We start from the raw sequence: 2,479 nt of genomic DNA, 5'->3' as shown, positions 1-2,479 counted from the left end.
AAAAAAGCCGGAAGTGGTGCTGTGGCTCAAGTGGTAGAGTGGTAGCCTTGAGCTGAAAAGCTGAGGGACAGTGCCTATGCCCAGAGTTCAGGCCCCACAACCAGACCCCCAAAAAAAATGTTCTCTGGCCACTTATTTACCAAGGACATTGCCCTGGTGCTTTAGCTTTGCAATAATTTCTTTGTTGTCTTATTCTACTGTTGGCAATACAAAGTCTGACTCTGATTTTCATTCCTTTGTAATTAATTCATTTCTATGAAGTTTTTTTCTGTTTTAAGTTTTAACAATCTATATATTCAGTCTGATATGATTAGTTTTATGTTTTCTTTATCATAGTTGGATCTTTGTCACATTTTTCTTGAGTTCTGGGAAATTCTGTCACTGTTCTTTCAAATATTGCTTTCCTTTTTTGTTCTTCTTGATCTTCCAAGCCCTCTATGCCTTTTAACTTTTTATTTCATGTGTTTCAAATTTTGTTACTTTGTACTACAGTTGAGGAAATTGTACAATTCTGATACCCAGCTTAATAATGCACTCTTCAGTTGGATAGAAATAAAGGGGCAGCTGGGCATAGGTGACTCATGCCTATAATCCTAGCTACTCAAGAGACTGAGATCATAGGAGCGTAGTTCAAAGCCAGCCTGGGCAGGAAAGGCCGGGAGACCCTTATCACCAATAAACCACTCAGAAAACCGGAAGTGGTGCTATGGCTCAAGTGGTAGAGTGCCTGCCTTGAGCTGAAGAGCTGAGGCCCAGGCCCAGAGTTCAAGCCCCATGACCAAAAAGAAAAAGGGGAGGGGGGCATGCTCTCAGAAGTAAGTACTTTAGTCAGAATAGATGTACTGTTAATCCCTGAAACATCTTCTCACAAGACCATAACTTTTACATCATAGATTATTGAATGTCTGAAAGAGAACAAGAAGCAGCTAAGTCCCCGTTGCCACCAGAAAGTATTTAAGCTGCAGGAGACAGAAATGATGGACCCAGAGCTAGACTATACACTCATGCGTGTCTGCAAGCAGATGATAAAGGTAAGCAGTAAGTGCATCTTAAGTGTGAACAACAGAGTAAACCTTGGTTAAACATTGTCAAGTCAGTTGTTCTCTGGTATGGCCCCAAAGCCAACAGCATCTGCTGGCAACTTACAGATTCCTGGGCTCTACCTGGTTGTGCTGAGTCAAGAACTCTAGGAGTAGAGCCCCAGACTGTTCACAAGTAATGCTAATGCCTGCTTCAGTTAGAAAACCTCAGAGCTAAGATAATTGATCTCACTTTGACTTGAGGCAAAATAAATAGATGTCCAGTATGTACAGGAATGGTTTTGAAGGTGTTGAGAAAGACATCAGCTGGTTCTGATCAAATTATCTCCAGCACTTAAAAGATTTTTCTGTTCTTTTGCTTTATTAGTCTTCTGGTGAATGTTCTTAGGAGTTCCTTGATCTGTTCACATACACAAAGAAATCAGATATGAAGTTGAACTCCTTATTTCAGCTTTCTTTTAAAACAAAATGTAATTTTTACTCTTTCATATAACTCCTAAAGAGAATTTTGAATGTTAAATGTAAATAATTAGCCAAGTAGTCGGGAGCTGGTGGCTCACGCCTGTAATACTAGCTGCTCTGAAGGCTGAGATCTGAGGATCATGGTTCAAAACCAGTCCAGGCAGGAAAGGCCATGAGACTCTTACCTCCAATTAACTACCTGAAAACTAGAAGTGGCCCTGTGGTTCACAATGGTAGAGCACTAGCCTTGTGTGAAAGAGCTCAAGCCCCATGACCAATAAAAAAATAACAACTAACTAGGTGCCAGTGGCTCATATCTCGAATTAATTACCACCCAAAACATGCAGACCCTGAGTCCAAGCCTCAGAACCAGCAGTAAAAAAAATAAAAGTAGCTGGGCACTGGTGGCTCACGCCTGTAGTCCTAGCTACTCAGGAGACTGAGATCTGAGGATCACAGTTCAAAGCTAGCCTGGGCAAGAAAATCTGTGAGACTCTTATCTTCAATAAACCACCAGAAAAAAACGGAAGTGGTGCTGTGGCTCAAGTGGTAGAGCACTACCCTTGATCTGAAGAGCTGAGGGACAGTGTCAGGCCCAGAGTTCAAGCCCCACAACTGATAAATAAATAAACAAACAAACAGTAAATCTCTTAAGTGGCTCTGGTACAGTGGGTTCATATGGAAAAGTCAGGCTCTGATTTTAGAGAGATTAAGATTAGTAAGATTTTATTTCAAAAAAAAAAATCAGCAGTCTCATCCTCAGGTTAAGATGCTGATAGGTACTTGAATTATGCACACTTCAGAGAATTGGAAAGTGGCTTAGTGTTGGAATGTCTTAACCTTAAATATGAAAATTTAGAGTTTATTACTAGTCCCAAACTAAGCTCTGGCCTAAGAGACAGCAGTAAATATAGAATGTTTAATATTATAGCTCCCTGAAATTAAGATGAACCAGCACAAAAACACACACACAGACA

The 2,479-nt window shown here is 40.5% G+C and overlaps 1 protein-coding gene across 1 annotated transcript in view; it reads left to right on the top strand.

Annotated features, from left to right (window-relative positions):
- The window catches only part of Glg1 (golgi glycoprotein 1), a 43,722-nt gene extending 42,532 nt beyond the window's left edge, over window positions 1–1,190 (top strand). Inside the window, exons 16-17 of the mRNA XM_013012685.1 lie at window positions 894–1,031; window positions 1,149–1,190. Of these exons, the coding sequence (XP_012868139.1) occupies window positions 894–1,031; window positions 1,149–1,190 (180 nt within the window). The remainder of the gene's footprint in view (window positions 1–893; window positions 1,032–1,148) is intronic.
- Window positions 1,191–2,479: the final 1,289 nt, after the last annotated feature.

The sequence above is a fragment of the Dipodomys ordii genome, unplaced genomic scaffold (assembly GCF_000151885.1).
Source record: "Dipodomys ordii isolate 6190 unplaced genomic scaffold, Dord_2.0 Scaffold18, whole genome shotgun sequence".
NCBI lineage: Eukaryota > Metazoa > Chordata > Mammalia > Rodentia > Heteromyidae > Dipodomys > Dipodomys ordii.
This window is presented reverse-complemented; position numbering and strand designations above follow the sequence as displayed.